Source organism: Nasonia vitripennis, chromosome 4 (genome assembly GCF_009193385.2).
Source record: "Nasonia vitripennis strain AsymCx chromosome 4, Nvit_psr_1.1, whole genome shotgun sequence".
NCBI lineage: Eukaryota > Metazoa > Arthropoda > Insecta > Hymenoptera > Pteromalidae > Nasonia > Nasonia vitripennis.
In genome coordinates this window covers 20,219,366-20,233,112 of record NC_045760.1, presented here as the reverse complement: position 1 = coordinate 20,233,112, position 13,747 = coordinate 20,219,366, and the positions used below count along the sequence as shown (strand labels likewise).

Sequence of the window (13,747 nt, the reverse complement as noted above, 5' to 3'; positions counted from 1 at the left end):
CAATATCTTGCCCAACATTTTTTAATTTAAGACTATTTTTCAAATCGGAAGAATCTTAAATTTTAAAAGTAAACTACAAATAATCACAAACTAAGTCTGAAATTATTTTAATTTTTGGTAAGTAAAGTAGACATTCAAGTGTTACATCAAAATATTATACCTTTATTGTTGATATAAACATTATACAATATGTTACAAGCATCTGTGTATACATATTTATATATATTTCTATTGTATGTTTCGTGTAAATTACATTATCTTTTAAAGCTAGTACACTCTTTGTGCAATAAAATCTGAAAAAACTTCCCAATAATATACTAAAATATAATATATCATGGTCAGATTATACCTACTGTTCTATACTTTCCTTCAAGTGTCAAACAGTATACATGTACAATCGTGTCATTATTTAAATAGTTGTAAAAACTTTCTGTGAAAAGTTTCACCAAAAAAACATTCATAGTTGACTGAGCAATGAATGGAAGCAAAAATTTGTATAGATTGCAAAAGAGTTTTACAAAAAGTCATATCGTCCTCTCAATTATCTCAGTGGTCACTCTCCGGTGTATCTCAACAAGGCACGTTTGAAATATAATCCATTTACATACATGCATACAATCTCTGGTGGATAGGTTTAAAACGCAAGTGAACAATATTTTACCAGTAAGCTATCTTGATTATTCAAAAGAAGATTTTCTTCTATTAACTCAAATATTCAATATCATCACACTTAATGGTTGAATATTACACACATTCTGTACAGTTAACTTATTGCTCATTAAAGTATTAATCCATATTTATTTAACAAACAAATTAAAAATGAAAATTTCATTGGTATTCTCAAATTACAAGTTGTATCAAGTGCACAGAATGGTAAAAGACAATTTTATCATCCAAGATTTTACACAATCCAGTTATTTTTAGGTACAGAAAATCTTTTTTTAAACAAACTCTAAACTGACTGGTTGAACGCCTTGACATAAAAAAGAACATATCTTCAAATCTTTTCTTTTCGCTCAACGAAATTAAAGAGTCAGTGTCAATATAGAAAAATATAAAACGTTAAAAATTCCTTTAGCCAAAAATCATCACAGACAGGTCTCTTACTTTCGCCATTCTTTGAATACGACAGACACAAAAATTCTTCATTTTGTTACAATATATTGTATTAGATACATTTAAGCTATATAAATATCATAAATATGCATTTACACTTATGTATTAGTGGCCTTAATGCTTTGTCAACGTGAGTCTATCATCTCTCTGTTGTAAAATCATAGATCGGAGCAGTTATAGTTGAAGGGTTTTTAAAGGCAAACCCAGTTCCATTTTATCTAAACTTTAACTTTTATAATTGACCCAAATATTTATTACTTTTCACAAAATTATAATTATGTATTGTCTTCTTTCATTGAGCTTGATTGGTGGTTTTTAATCAAATACTTTAGCATTGAGAGGTACACCACTTGATAAGTATTTAAGTAAATTACAAAAGTAAGCTAAGACTTGCAGAGCATAAACATTCATTCAACTTCAGAGGCAAAAGTACTAATCACATTTATGTAAAGTCTGTTCAAGATTTATTGGTCCTTTTTAAGCACTTAAGTTATGTTTCTTGAAGACTCCGATCCATGATTTAATTTTATAAAAAGATCCACGACTCCTTTATAGCTTAACTTTTGCATGCTGTATAAAAAAAAATCGTAAATTGTTCATAATTTCAAGCACACGACTGGTATTCCTTACAAAACACTGCCCTCACATATTGTATATCTAAATAAACTAGTCATTGAATTCCTGCTGGGAGAACCTCGTTTATGGTCTCTATAACACTCTAAATATATAACTTACATTAACAATATGAATTACTTTTCTGCAAAATCAAGTTTTAAATAATATTTATGTAATTTACGTGTAAGTAAAAACAACTTTAATAACAAGTTTGTAAAACTATAGTAAAATTTTGGTTTATCAAATAATCTAAAAAGACAGTCCATAGCTATAGAAATTTTATTTCAAAACTAATAACTGAGAAACCTAATAATTTGTGAAAAAATTAAATATAGACAAATAAATGAAACCAGTAAAATATTTTAAATATTAAGTTTCATCTCCTAAAAAAGTTTTACTTCATTATACTTTGACCACTTCATTCTTTGTTGTCATTGCAAGCAATTATGTACATAAATAAATTATTTACTAAGTATAGCTGTCCATTGGGTATCAAAATAACACTTAGTCAAGGATAAAAAAAATCGTGTACGAGAATTTATGAACAAGGCACAAGTCTGCTGTATCTACGAATCTGCGAGCAGATAAGTCTATACATTTTGATTATATATCATATTCATAGCATATTCGTTGACAAAATAAAAGAATTAACGATAAACGAAAAAGAAGTTGTAATACTGCACCTATTATTTTTTTTATGTACATACACACCAGACTGAACCGAATGGTGCATTCGCATTTGAAAAAGACAGAGCCCCTATTTACTTTCTCTACATGGAAGTCTTTGTGTATTTTTTCCTTTTTTTCTCTCCTTCTTGTGTAATAATATTAAAAACTCGTTTTTCATTAATAAACATCGAGTAAATATTGAATATATAAAAGTAATTATGTATAGGAGTACTAGTATTTAACGAGAGTACGAACAGTGACGTTTATAAATAGTAGCAAGAAGGATTTAAAAAAAAGAGAAGAAATAGGTAAAATCTGAATCCGTTTCACACTCTTGTGTAGCACCAGATTAGATGAAACGGGGAAACCAATTGCTTAAAAAATTTCTTACGACTTGGTTAACTTCGTTCGGTTGGCGGCTACCGCTGCCAGGCAAGCCAATGCTTCGAGATCAGGTGATTCACACCAAGCTATAGAAAATATAAGGTTTAGAATTAAAACGATCTTATTCGTAGAACACTTGTGAAAAAAAGATTTTGTGTAAAAGTTTTCTTTGTGCATGATAACGTACCTTTATTAGGTTCTTGCTCCTCGTTAACAATTGGTGAGTCAACTGTCAGTGTATTTCTCGTTATGCTCTGTTTTCGAGCTTTCCTCTTCTGGCTACCGACTAATAGTGCTTTTTCAGACTCCCTTTGCATATCTGTTTTTCGTCCTGGAGAATTATCACGATTAGGTTTTTTAGATGAGCCACCGACTTTTTGTAAGATTTTTTTCTTTTTTGTTCTCTGCTGCTTTTTCATAGCTTGGAACTCTTCTAAACTTAAGGATGGTAGTGCTTCAATTTTCTTTTCAAGGTTAAAATCCCTATGCAGACATGAAATGAATTCAATTAAAATAAAATAGCTAACATAATTAAAAAATACATATTTGAAAGCTAAAAACTTACTCAGCCTTGAACATTTTACGTGACATCCATGTGGCATGTCCTTCAGCTCCCTCAGTCTCAGTGTCCTCAGGTTTGGAAGCCTCCAAGTTTCCCTCACCACTAAATAAAGATTAATTGAAAAAAATCACGTAATTTTAAATATCAAATATTTTCAATTTTTTTAAATTTCAAACAGATATATAAATAACAGGAATAAAAATTGTATAACTATACACAGTTACATAAGTAAATAATTAAGTGTTTGTCAGCTTGTTTAGTGTTTCCTGTTATTTTAAGCATAACATTCAACAATTATGTTTTGAAAATGTATTCATAAATATTATAACTACGATCAAAATTTGAATAAAATAAGATATTAATTTGGATAAAACAAGAGAAAAGATGTACCCTTGAACAAGATGCTCTAAATCGCCACGAGAACTTGTGCCTTCGCTGCTCAGAGAGTCCGTTTTTTCACTGACATTTGAAGAAATAGAATTCCGTCTTTCCCTATTGTGTTCAATGCTGAAAAAATGCTTCATTGTAATACAATGATTTCTCAGCCATGTTAGAAATGAATGTTTAACATACTTTGGTAAACCAGCAATTCGACGTTGCTTTGCCTGATGAGTGGCCAATTGTTCAGCTAAAAACTTCTGATAACGTAGACCTTTGCAACTCCTTCCTGCTCTGAAAACGCTATCTTCAACTGACGTGTCCTCAATGTAAGTATGTGTTTCATTATTTTCATCCTCATCTACATTCTAGATTAGAAATTAAAATAAAATTTAATAGAAAAAATACATGAATGCAAAAATTTTTTTAACAAATGACAATTGTACCATAAGGTGATGATCATTATTATTGGACTCTGTTCTACTCTTCTTATCACCAAACAAATCTGCTTTGCAATCTTCTTTTGACTCAGCTGATATAGGCAATTCTGTGTAACGTTTTTTAGGTGGTTTTGGAACTTCTGAATTATCATTTGCTTCATCTTCTGATACAAAGTTGTTAGTTGATGACTGAGAATCTTGTGGGTTTACTTTTTGAGGTGTGAACAAAGAACTTAATCCTCCTAATTGAGATTCATCAGCTAGCTTTCCTGGTTGTATTGAATCCTCATCCAATTTAGCTACATTTAATGTGAGATAATCACTTTTGATTGTTTCTGAGCCACAATCAGATAGCCCTGCATCTGTCTTTTTGTTTGTTGGCCTTGTATTTAATGTACGGAGCGGAGGGGCTGGCAATTTGTACCATTTGAAGTCTGGGTTAGCATTTAAAAATGCATCTTTGTACTAGAATGAAAATTTACAGAATCAAATTAATGTTACTAGATTACATTCCAAGAACCATAAGAAAGAATATCAAATAAATTAAATGAAAATTTAATAAAAACTTAGAAACATGTTAAAAATGTCATTTCACAGATAACGTAATCTTAAGACCTTTATCACATGCTCAACCATAAACAGTATGAAATTATAAAAAAGAATTTACTAACAACTACTTTATGATTCAACACTCTTTAAAACTCATTATACATATCTTTTTCTCAAATAGATAATGCAGTGCTTGCACAATAAATCAACAAAATAAAAAAAGTAAGTTATCAGCAGTGCAATAAAAATAAATTACCTCCTGAGCTAAATTTGTGTATGCCCTCTTCTGTTCGGTGGACAGGATGGCCCACCATTCTCCAAGGACCCTAGTAACTGCACGATTCTCTAAATGTGGAAAGCCAGAGCGTACAGCAGCCCGATGCCTCTTACAGAAGATAAGGAAGGCATTCATTGGCCTTCTTGCATGATGAGCAGGTTCATGCCCATCTTCTTCTTCCTGTATACAATTTCACAAACATGTTTAAAAGACAGCATTTTTTTATGAATCATATACTTTAGTCATTAGTGTGATCAGTGTTGCAGTGTCAGTGTGCAAAAAAGCTTCTATAATCTAAATGTTAATGAAATAAATAATCGTTTGTTCAGTTTTTTATGAACTCTGTATTGCAAGAAAATGAAACCAGTTTTTGAATTGGTTTTATGCAATTGTATGCAAAATTTATGCAATCTCAGCTTTCAATAGTATTAACATTATTCATGCATTTATAATATCTAAATAGAAATCGCCAGGTAGTATAAAAATTAAATTTTTCAGTTAATTATTTATCTGACAAAAATAAAATAACGAATTGCCACTTTTATGAATAACAATCTTTCTATCACTGAGCATGACATATGGACACTTGAGGAATATAAGACTGGAATGATTCGTATATTTTTAATAGAAACATTTTTCATGACTTAAAGAGCGATAATGTGAGCTTTATCTATTCCATGATGCCAGCCCATATTGGTTTTACCCGAGACAGTGACAGAAAGAGAGAGAAAGAGCCGTTTCGCAAATGGTGGCTGTTAAAAATAAGCGTCAACAAATAGCGCGACGACGATTATATATACCTACGTCCCGCACAATCGATAGAACAATTTTATTATCGTATACAAATTTGCGTTGCCACATCACGACGAGAAACGTCGCAAACGAACGAGCATAGGAGAAATTGTTGCAGCAGGTTGTAATTACAGCTGCAAAATCATCAGTCCCGGAGCGGATGGAAAAAATCCTCGAAAAACCGGACGCTAGACCCCTAGAATTCCCGGTTATAGCCATATGTTTTTCTTATCAAACGTATACACACACACACACACACACACACACACACACATATATATATATATATATATATATATATGTATATATATGTATATAATGCAGATACACGTCGCTACTTTTCTATATACAAGTACGCATCAGCACCTACCGCTCGACTCGAAAGGTCGGAATAGACGGAGAGAAAAAATAGGAAACTATGAATGGAAAAAGGTAGAAAAAATGTGACTCGCACATCGAACACACATGAGAGCTGCAGTCGCAACAACGACGTTATTGAATCAAAAGAACGGTGAGTCGGAAGTGCAACGGTTTCGGAAAAAACAAGTACTCTCTCGACAGAGGCACGTTCCATACAAGTTCCCGTTAGACATTAAAATTTCCCCGCGAGTCGAGGAAAATTATTAACGCTGCACTCGTGCACTTTTTATCTTTGGCGCACTTACGAAAACAAAAGGCTCGTTTTTGATAGTCGCAGCGGATATGCGTAGAGCTGTTACATCGACATAAAGGTAGAGCTAGAGAGCCGCAGAGCAAAGGTGCGTTGGGCCTGTGTGAAAGAGTGAAAATTTCGTTACGGAAAATGTCGCAATCCGCAGAGAGGCCCCTGTGGCAATACACATAGCGAGATCGAGCGACGAGAGAGTACTTATAAGCGAAGGAAGAAGGAACGAACAAAGAAACCATTTTGATGGCTCCTCGTCGTCGCGCGAGAGCGGAAAAAGAATCCGCACAAGTATTGTGGTGCTGCTCCGAAAATCCGCAGGTTCAAGCGTGAAAATCGGCACTGGCGCAGACCTGCCACTTTGACAGCTGTTTCTGGCCGCGATGTAAACAGAATGTCATTGTCGAAAAATCTTCGCGCAAGAGAGAAAGAGAGAGAGAGAGAGAGAGAGAGAGAGAGAGAGAGAGAGAGAGAGAGAGAGAGAGAGAGAGAGAGAGAGAGAGAGAGAGAGAGAGAGAAAGTGAAGAGCTGCCCGCGCGAACAAAGCCATATTTCGTCGAGCGCGTGCGACCTTGTCTCCGAAAAAAGGGGCGAAAGGTGTGTGCATGTGTATGCATCGTGCATCACCAGTCATATCTGGCTTACACTTCATTTGCACGTATAGATATCCCTTGCGATTGCGCTCCGGAAAAGACGAAAATCAAAGTGTAGAAGACGTCGGAGGCTCTCCCGACGGAAAATCGCCATAAATAGCCCGTGTCGCGCGAGGTTTCCGGAATTTCCTCCGCGGAAGGCGAGTCGGAGAAAATCCACCAGTTGACAGGGAGAATAATTCGTGCAGTAAGAATGACACTACTCACTTTCTGCTGATGCTCGTTGGCAGCCATATTCCGTGTGTGCGCGCAGTGTATGTTTTGTGTCTTCTGTGTATATATACAAGACGCACGGCACGACTGGCCGCGCGACCGACTGTATCTCTCTCACTTTGACAATTCACTGCCGTTGAAGCTGATGCCGATGATGCAGAAAGAGCGAGGCATAATGGGCGAGTGCGGAGGAGAGAGAGAGAGAGAGAGAGAGAGAGAGAGAGAGAGAGAGAGAGAGAGAGAGCGGGATAGAGCGCGATAAAGACTGTGTAGGTATATTAAACCGTCAGCCCCGCTCGCGATTCGCTACTGCTGCTGCACTTTCCAGCTGTTCGTATGTTTTTCTCTATAGCTCCGTCTCACTCCCTCCCCACCGTCTTCTTTTTTTCGAACCCGCTGGCAGCAGTGGCAGCTCTACGATGTTGTTGTTGTTGTCGTCCGAGCGCGAGTGGGTGGCGCGTCTTCGCCGTCTTTTTTTAGGTTATTTCGCGAGTATAGAGGGCGAAGAGGAGCGGAATGCGAGCGCGAGGGACCTTTAAATCGAAGGGAGAGAGCGAGCGAGAACGGTAGAGCAGTGTTTTTTAAACGCCAAGGTTTTCTGAATTCCGAGCGGTCGCCACCATCGCTTCTCCCTCCGCGGAAACGTCAGCGCTATAACGTCATTACGTCACTTCTTTTCTCGTTGCGGCGGCCGGCGGCGGATTGGATGTCGTTATGTGGACGGTGCGACGTTTGATAGGTCGGGTGTAGGAGGCTAGCTGGCGAGGATTCGTTGGGCTTTTTTTCGACCAGGGCTCGATGCTTCGTCGTCGGAGAAGTCGGGGATTTTGAGACGAGCTTTGGAAGTTTTGCGGACGATGCTGGTGGAGCGCTGACGGGCAGAGTTTGAATAACCCGCCATTTCATAGATTTCGATAAAAGTTCGATCTTTGACGAGTCCGCGCGGGGCCTATCGAAATTTGAGTTTGGTTTTGAAAATAAGGATTTGTCGAGTCTTTTTTGTAAATTTACTTCAACATTGATGAGAAACTTTGTATTAGGAGTATTATTTTATACATGTATAATTTCTGTTTTTTATTCACGCATAAGCCACATACGTAAGTATATTATGTGACCATCAGCTTCTTTGGAAATAAATGTTATATAGTGTACATGTACATATACACGTTTCTATCTGTCTAGAGAAAAATAATCAGTTTGTCTTACTTATTAACGAAAATCGATGCTTATATACTTGTTTCCGTTAAACTAAAGTTAATGATATTACATAAGTGGTTGAGTTAAAAAAGCTCGAAATGTAACCAATTTTTTTTTTATTTTTATTAAACGGATTTACAGTAATAAACACTTTTATACTGAATTTACAATACTGAACTTTAAATATAGATTACATTTTTCGTAAGTTTTTATGTTGAATGAGGCGATTCCTGAGAAAAAGAATTTTCAACTAATTGTAATTTGGATCTCCGAAAGTTTGTGTTTGCGGTTTCTTCTCAGATGTAGGCGCGATATGCATGCCAAACGTAAGCTTTCTATTATTGATAAATCTTGTACATTAATTCATCAAACAATTATATATTTCATAGACTTATAACGTCAGACGTCCTTATAATACTTATCTTACAATTTTGTATACAGTAGAACATTCTTATTGCGCGAAAAAGAAAACAGAAATGTATTCAACATTTTTCTATAATAATGCACACAAACTCCCCAGAGTGCTTGCATTGCATTTGTTTAAAATATTTTTAACAATCTTTCAACATAATCCTATTATTTGCATACATCTAAAAAACGAAATAAAAGATTTTTTGAAGCAAGTTTTTAAAAGACGGTATTCCAAACGAGTCTGTGATTGAGACCGGGAGCTGACACAACTAGGAGCTGTGCATGATCTCGAGCAGAGACTCATTGTATTTTAACAATTGATTTAAATTTTTATATAATTCATTTAGATAGCGATGCATCCTGATTCTAATTCAACTATTATTTGAACCTTAGAACAATATATCATCATCGCCCTCGTCTAGCATATTAGCAACACCTCCTCTATCATCATCTTTTCCAGCAGCAATCATTTCTCTCCGAATAGCTTCAACCTGTAGAATTTTACATAATATTAAAAATTTTACCATGAATTTTTTCATCCATAAGCTTGCATAATTTTAATGAAAAGTTTACCTTAGCTTTAGCTATCTTCTTCTTATCTTGAATCTTCTTCAAGCGGTAAAACTCTTCTCTCTCAAGCTCATCCAACTCTGATATAATATAAGCCAGAGTCCTCTCAATCCTGGGAATGATAACGTGCTCAATAGCATTGACACGACGATTCGTGATCTTGATTACTTCATCAAGAGTTACAAAACTAGTTTGCAGAGAGGCCAGCTCTACTAGCAGTGTCACTGCCTTCTGGTAGTTCTTCTTCAATTTGGCCAGCTGTTGACCTCCTCTGGCCAAACCAGCCAATTCATAAGTATCTGTTCCATCTTGGTATGACTCGAAAACTGGAAGATTGACACCTGCCACATTGTCTTTCTTTGAGCGAATCTTAATTTGTGCTTTTGTGACATTTTGCAGAACCACTTGGTTGAAATCACCAGTTGCAAACTTTGCTTCTGCCAGAGAAAAAGCTGCTTCTTTCATCACCTCCCCCATTAGTGTCTTTGTCTGAATAGGAGTAGAGAAAAAATTAGTTGCTTAAATTTTTATTTATTTAATATAATATCCAATTTAGGTCATAATTTTATTTTAAATGAATCCAACATACCTCAATGATTTTTCCCAAAATCATTCTGAAACGCATTTGCAGAGCATCTGCCTTCTTTTTAAGAAGACCATGACCCTTTTGTGCACCGGCTAACCGAGACTTCATCAACATTTGGGCTCTGCAAAGACAAATCACAAATCAATATTGTTTTCTCAACTGCCCTACTCATATCTAAGAACCTTAGTACTGAATTATTCCCATGATGGAAGTGCAAACATGTCACGTGCCATGTACGTAGCATAGACGTTTTTTATAGCAAACAACAAAGTGTCAACTTTAATATTTACGATTCTGATATCGTAAAGTCACGAGACAGAGTTGAATTTTGCGCAAATTAGTAAGATTATCCGAAGTGGGGTTACACCCACTTTTTCGAATGTCGAAATACGAGGCAAAAAGGGCCCGTTGCTGCAAAGCAATTTTTCACGATTGTTCAGTGGAGTTTGGAGAACATTCGCGAGAGCTTTGTAAGTCGAAATTTGTTAATACTTACCCCCGAGAGGGGAAAATAGCAAGTTTATCCTTTCCCGACATGTTATCTGGCACGCAAAGTAGACAGGAATACGATTGATCAGCTGACTTTGACGGAAACGGAATGCCGAGTTAGATGGCGGAATTCACGGAATGAACCAATAGTCCGCGCGAATTCAAATGTTATTGCGTTGTTATAGTACAGAAAGATTTTTATCTGATTTTATACAAGTATCTACGTATATGAAAAATAGATAAAAGATGTAAAAGAAAACACTACATAGACAATAAATAGATTTATTCAAATAGAATTTGTTCACTGGTTAAAAATGCATAACAAAAATATGTATATAGCTGCTACCTAAAAATTATTATTTACAGTGCAGCATTGTATAAATTATTTTATAAATTCAACTGTCCTGGCTTCAAAACCTGTCGTACATTCATGTTTATCCTAGCTTCAAGAATATAAGATTGTGCCTTTTGCCAGTCTATCCTGTCTATTGAAGAATTATCAGTTGCATTCCAAGGTTTCGAATCATCATACAAAATCTTAGGCACCCCATGGTACCTCAATCTGGAATCTCCGGACATTACAACAACATCTCCACTGCGCAAGAATAAAGCATGAGCTGGATCGTCTTGTTTATGTCCGCCGATAAGGAAAATTGCAGTTTGACCAAAGCTTATTGAGAACAATGGAGCTTCAAGGAAGACTTCTGAATGATCAGTGTGACCAGCTAAGGTGGAATTCATTCTGTAGTAATTGATTATGGCAGCTTCAGCTTTAAATTGGTGGAAACCTAGTACTTCTGCAAAATAGTTGGTAAGATTTGTTAAATCCTTTGGCATCTCAGTTCTCAAGTTCTCAGAATAATGCTTAGTGTCCCAGTTGTGATGGTAGCCTAGAGTGGCCCATCTTAATTTCGATAGCAGGTCTTCATTATGTGATTTTCTACATTGGAAATCAAAAAAATGATTACAAAGAATAGAGATTAAGGAGAGTGAATGTTTAAAATTGCATACATACCCAAAACAGCTTTCCCACCAAGTTTCGTCATCATTTAATAAACCATGTGCATCAATATTCAAAATGTTTGGCTTTTTTGAATATTCTTTCAAACATTTTAGTATCCATTCTTGTTGCCCTTCAGCAGTAAATGGATTCTCAATTAAAATCAGACCTGCAGCATAAATTATGTAATTGTAAAATCGTTTATGGAATTCTGTAATTACGTTCTACTACTAAAAAGTCTACCTGGAACGTCAAGAAATTCGTAAATATTCCAATTTTTCGTCGACTTCAGACCAAAGCTTGTTTTCAAGTGTGTTGCACATTCGGAAGACACAGCTATTTTCCTAACCTAAAACCCAGAAAACACTGTCAAAAAACTTGGATATCTCACGATATGGACAAAAAGAAAATTAGCATCTTACAGTCGGGTCATCAGTCTTCTCGACATCTATCACATCTTTCAAGTCTGGAGGCGGCTTCCGAGCTTTGTAATACTTAAAACTATCTTTAAACATTTTGAAACCTAAAATTAACCTAAAAATAAAATACGCCAAATTTAAAGCGTGTCGTCTGCAGTTTTTACGCCTGATGCAGGGGCAGTTCTGCACGTTGTGATGCGGCCAATTCGATGGCAGCGCGCCAACATTTGTAATTTATGGAATCATCAAATCTCCAAACATGTGGAAATATGGAATATATACAATCTTGAATCTATATATCTATACCTAAGCAAATAGATAATTATAGATTATAGATACAGAGTGCAAGTCTGCGAATATGTTATTGTTTTTGTTAGTCCGCGGTTCTGACGGTTCCGTCTTGATAAATAATCAAATATCAATTATCCGAAACAGTATTGTATATGTATAACAAGTCGTTTTAAATCTCACGTTATATCTAATACACGTGAAATATGTGAAGCTCGCTCGATCTTACACAACTTACTTAGCGTATTTGCATCGGCTTCGCACTGCAAACTATAATTCATTATTTTGTCAAAGTGAGCTTCAGTTAAAAGACTCCCATCTGCAAGGAGTAAAAATTTTGAAGCAAAAGAACGCCACGCATGTTACATGTACTCCGCAACTTACACAATATAATACACGGTGCACAGAAGCTCGCTCGGGGGGACGCATTATGCATACGCGGCACGTATCGAGGCTCGCGCTCCCAGAACAATTGCTCTCAGCTCTCAGCTCTCCTCTCTGCGCAGTGTATACTGCACACTCGAGACGCGGGCAGAAATTCTCGGGATCGCCGCCGCGATTACAATCGCGCGCGCGCGGTGGCCTACTCCCGCACTCTTGCGCCGCTGCTGCTATTAATTTACGCGCGCGTACGAGAGAGAGAGAGAGAGAGCTTTCGAAAAGCCTTGAGGCCTCGCTCGAGCTCTGCAGATCCGAGGCAATATTATGCGTATGTAGATTGTTATACTCGCGAGAGCTAGTGCTCCTTGCGGCTCATTTTTCGTTCGCGGGATGTTATTGCACTGCTCATTCGCTGCTAATTCAGAGTGACACTTTTTAGAATAATTCCAAACTGGCGTTTTAAGCGCTTGCGATCTCTATTTTTAAATCTCGCACGATCGGAGCCAGAGTGCATGAAAGTAAAAGTGCGTCTTCACCTCTATACATATATTAGCACCTAATGCGAGCCTCCTTCATTGTCTTGCTTTAAAGGTGCATCTCGCTGTACTCTCGTTGGAATTTTCGAGATCTACTTGCTGGCGATTCCGAGTCAGCTCGCAGCGCCGGTCGAGTTGTTAACTCTCGTAATGGCTGAAGCTCAATGATGAGTGGAAGTAAAGTGAAGAAGCGATGGGATGCGTAGTATATAATAGGCAAGAGGCGTGAAGAGCTGATGTGCTCTAATGCGCGGGGTTATTCGCGCACTCGTTCGGATTACATGTGCAAATGCTTCCGGATCGCATAGGATTTGCGAAAAGACAACTTGGCGCATATCCAATTATCCCCCAGAGGCGCAGAATAAGAGCCATCATCATCATCATCATCATCATCCAATAAGAAAACACCGCATCTTGGCGACGTAGGTACATACTTGCAACATACTTGCATCCTTTCTCTAATCTACGGCGCATAACTCTCGACAGCGCTTATGCGATCATTCGATTTATGCAAAACGCTCGCGCGCGACTGCAATTGTTCTCCCGTATACGTATACG

The 13,747-nt window shown here is 36.6% G+C and overlaps 3 protein-coding genes across 6 annotated transcripts; all 3 read right to left on the bottom strand.

Moving 5' to 3' along the window:
- Window positions 1-141: 141 nt before the first annotated feature.
- On the bottom strand, window positions 142-7,964 carry LOC100678268 (HMG box transcription factor BBX). The gene is made up of 8 exons (XM_003427294.4): window positions 7,307-7,964; window positions 4,970-5,170; window positions 4,171-4,629; window positions 3,920-4,092; window positions 3,737-3,853; window positions 3,350-3,448; window positions 2,972-3,267; window positions 142-2,870 (listed from the first exon to the last, which is right to left on the bottom strand). Exons 1-8 carry the CDS (start codon window positions 7,331-7,333, stop codon window positions 2,788-2,790), a joined length of 1,455 nt encoding a protein of 484 aa, XP_003427342.1. The 5' UTR covers window positions 7,334-7,964; the 3' UTR covers window positions 142-2,787.
- Window positions 7,965-8,608: 644 nt separating this feature from the next.
- Window positions 8,609-10,715, bottom strand: LOC100119832 (V-type proton ATPase subunit D). The gene is made up of 4 exons (XM_001600458.6): window positions 10,573-10,715; window positions 10,080-10,197; window positions 9,494-9,979; window positions 8,609-9,411 (listed from the first exon to the last, which is right to left on the bottom strand). The coding sequence occupies exons 1-4, from the start codon at window positions 10,611-10,613 to the stop codon at window positions 9,310-9,312; spliced, it is 747 nt and encodes a 248-aa protein (XP_001600508.1). The 5' UTR covers window positions 10,614-10,715; the 3' UTR covers window positions 8,609-9,309.
- A 116-nt stretch (window positions 10,716-10,831) lies between these two features.
- LOC100120538 (nucleic acid dioxygenase ALKBH1) lies at window positions 10,832-13,395 on the bottom strand. 4 transcript variants are annotated; one of them, XM_031929829.2, is made up of 6 exons: window positions 12,657-12,858; window positions 12,511-12,591; window positions 11,988-12,290; window positions 11,809-11,914; window positions 11,581-11,734; window positions 10,832-11,505 (listed from the first exon to the last, which is right to left on the bottom strand). In XM_031929829.2, exons 3-6 carry the CDS (start codon window positions 12,078-12,080, stop codon window positions 10,953-10,955), a joined length of 906 nt encoding a protein of 301 aa, XP_031785689.1. In that variant the 5' UTR covers window positions 12,081-12,290; window positions 12,511-12,591; window positions 12,657-12,858; the 3' UTR covers window positions 10,832-10,952. The 4 variants fall into 4 exon arrangements, with proteins under 4 accessions (XP_031785689.1, XP_031785690.1, XP_032455043.1 ...); XM_031929830.1 differs by having other exon boundaries at window positions 11,988-12,099; window positions 12,657-12,836; XM_032599152.1 differs by having other exon boundaries at window positions 12,511-13,395.
- Between the last annotated feature and the right edge of the window lie 352 nt (window positions 13,396-13,747).

Coding starts and splice junctions, on each gene's coding strand:
- LOC100678268 (XM_003427294.4), bottom strand. CDS start 7,333: ATGGCTGCCAACGAGCATCAGCAGAAA. Junction 3,449..3,736: donor TTAGAGCATCTTGTTCAAGG/GTACATCTTTTC, acceptor ATCTTTATTTAG/TGGTGAGGGAAACTTGGAGG. Junction 2,871..2,971: donor GGAGCAAGAACCTAATAAAG/GTACGTTATCAT, acceptor TATTTTCTATAG/CTTGGTGTGAATCACCTGAT.
- LOC100119832 (XM_001600458.6), bottom strand. CDS start 10,613: ATGTCGGGAAAGGATAAACTTGCTATTTTCCCCTCTCGGGG. Junction 10,198..10,572: donor GCTATTTTCCCCTCTCGGGG/GTAAGTATTAAC, acceptor TTGTCTTTGCAG/AGCCCAAATGTTGATGAAGT. Junction 9,980..10,079: donor TTTTGGGAAAAATCATTGAG/GTATGTTGGATT, acceptor ACTCCTATTCAG/ACAAAGACACTAATGGGGGA.
- LOC100120538 (XM_032599152.1), bottom strand. CDS start 12,080: ATGTTTAAAGATAGTTTTAAGTATTACAAAGCTCGGAAGCCGCCTCCA. Junction 11,915..11,987: donor AGAAGACTGATGACCCGACT/GTAAGATGCTAA, acceptor TCTGGGTTTTAG/GTTAGGAAAATAGCTGTGTC. Junction 11,506..11,580: donor TGGTGGGAAAGCTGTTTTGG/GTATGTATGCAA, acceptor TTTCCAATGTAG/AAAATCACATAATGAAGACC.